General features: G+C 48.6%; 1 protein-coding gene across 1 annotated transcript in view; it reads right to left on the bottom strand.

Annotated features, from left to right (window-relative positions):
* LOC107114506 (anoctamin-2-like) overlaps positions 1-2,014 on the bottom strand; it is a 278,223-nt gene extending 276,209 nt beyond the window's left edge. Inside the window, 1 exon segment of the mRNA XM_015416015.1 lies at positions 1,694-2,014. Within this exon segment, the coding sequence (XP_015271501.1) occupies positions 1,694-2,014 (321 nt within the window).
* Positions 2,015-2,222: the final 208 nt, after the last annotated feature.

The raw sequence follows: 2,222 nt of genomic DNA, 5'->3' as shown, positions 1-2,222 counted from the left end.
GGGATGTTATTTCTTTATCCGCTCAACCGCTTAGTTCAACTTATTTCTTATCACAGTTCAGGTAAGCGGCACGTTTATTGTTATCTAGCACAATCAAATCGGGTTTCGCATTGCTTCTTTTCACTCACTGTTGTTGCCCATCTTCAAGAGGTCGGCTGGTGAAGGATTTAAGCCGGTGCTCCGGCTCGAACGGCCGCTGGAGAGTTGCTCGGCACTTGCCTTCTTTGGGGGAGGAGATCAAAGCCTGATTCAGCTTCTTCCGAAGCTGAACCACGCCAATCTCACACTCCCTCTTAGGCGCTGCTGCCTGCTTGTCCCCCCCCTCACTGGGGCTAGAAACTGCCCAAACTGTCAAAAGCGGCCGTCGCTCACTTCGCACAATCGCGAAAGTGCGTCAGTCCTCCATCTTAGCTCAACCGGAAGCCAGACCACTCTTGACCCATTGTAATGAATGAGCCCTCCTCTTAGAGATAAGTTCATTGATGATCATCTTCCCCTGTGAGAAAGTGAAATCAGAACCCGTGACCTCTCTATCACCGCATCTTTATCATCAGCTTCTAAAATAATGTTCCGGACTTCTGCAAGTGACCAGGTCTGTCTGTTTCTCTGTCTAGACATTGAGTCTCATGGTCAGATTCTGACACCCAGCAATTGACTAACAACCTTCTCCTCTCAAACTGTTTTCCTTCCGATACCATCAGAGAGCTGAGATGAATGTGAAGCCAAACTGACTGTGCTTGGCGGAAACAGTTCCCTTTCACCCAGGATCCAACCTCTGAGAAACACCTCTCCCTTCCAGGAACCATTCTCATAGCAAAGTTAAGGTCAACAGAAGGTAGGACATCTCTCTATTGTCACTCTCTCCCACTTGCACATTTGAATATTCTACATCCTAAATGGCAAACGGGGCTATCCAGGAAACTGAATCAATGGTAAAACAATGAACTGGATGCTAAACCTACAAACACACCAGAATAATTCCCACATTCACTTCTCCTCCATTGGAGGCCTACACATTCCAGAGCTAGCGTGGTGTAGTGCTTAAGAGTGGCAGACTAATCTGGAGACCTGAGTTTGGCCCCCCACTCCTCCACATGAAGGCAGCTAGGCCAGTCTTGGGCCAGTCACAGTTCTCTCAGAACTCTCTCATCTCACCCTACCTACCTCACAAGGTGTCTGTTGGGGAGAGAGGAAGGAAAAGATGTTTGTAAACCGCTGAGACTCCTTAAAGAAAAGCGGGGTATAAAAAACAACTCTTCTTCTACAATCCCACTTCAAATGTTTAAAATTCCCCACAGGGAACAAATGACACACCTACGTGAGAGACACAACATACACCCTGGATCTATAGCTATGACCTGGCATAGTGCTCCCTTCCACAGAGTGGAGGAACGGGGGCTTCCACTCCTCTTGACCATGAGGGTGACTGAGTGCCAACACTATGGTGCATGAGGTAAAGCACAAGTGATTCTCCCTCTTTTTGAGGGGAGAGAAATCACAAAATTTGGCATTGTTGTGAATGGCCTGCTCATACACTACTTTTTCTCATCTGGGTGCAGCAACAAGGTCATTCTGCTCTGGCGGTTTTATAGGCATGAACTGGGGCACAGATTCCAACTCACTCTTAAGACCAGAGTAATGCCTCACAAGTGGAGACAGGGTACAGTTTACGCTGGAAGAGCTGGCTTCTTACCTCCACATCTTTCTCTATCTCCAGACCGGCTTCCGTCAGGTTGCGCTCAAATTCCTCCCTCTGCTCCCGTTTTGCTTCCTCCAGAACATCCAGTGGGCCCATATCAACCACTAGAGCATCTGGATTGGGTACATCCTGGCCGTGAGCCTCCTCCTGTTGCTGCTCAGGGTGGCTTTTGGCTGTCTCCCCATTAGAAATAATAGCCAAAGAAGCAGGTCTGTGCAGGGGGCCCGGGGAGCCACCAGCGTGGTGTGCTGTCCGTTTTCTGTAATGATAAACTAAAACGTAGTCCACTTTCCTCTTGCTGTCTCGGAAGTGCATCCCTCCGGGTGAGGTCCTTTCTGGGAGTCCTGTTGGATCTGCATCCAGGTAGTTGTTAATAATCTGGAAGAAAGTTAGAATAAACTCAGTGGAGGACTTCCTGAGTGGCCGCAGAAGGAAGCAGACGCAGGCTGAGTGAGCTCCTGCCTCTACCCTCCTAAAATCGACTATAAATCGGACTATCCACCTGAAAATCGTGATACAAAGG

Source organism: Gekko japonicus, unplaced genomic scaffold (assembly GCF_001447785.1).
Source record: "Gekko japonicus isolate JY-2015 unplaced genomic scaffold, Gekko_japonicus_V1.1 scaffold159, whole genome shotgun sequence".
Classification (NCBI taxonomy): Eukaryota; Metazoa; Chordata; class Lepidosauria; order Squamata; family Gekkonidae; genus Gekko; species Gekko japonicus.
Note: the sequence above shows the minus strand (reverse complement) of the source record. Positions and strands in the feature narration are given on the sequence as shown.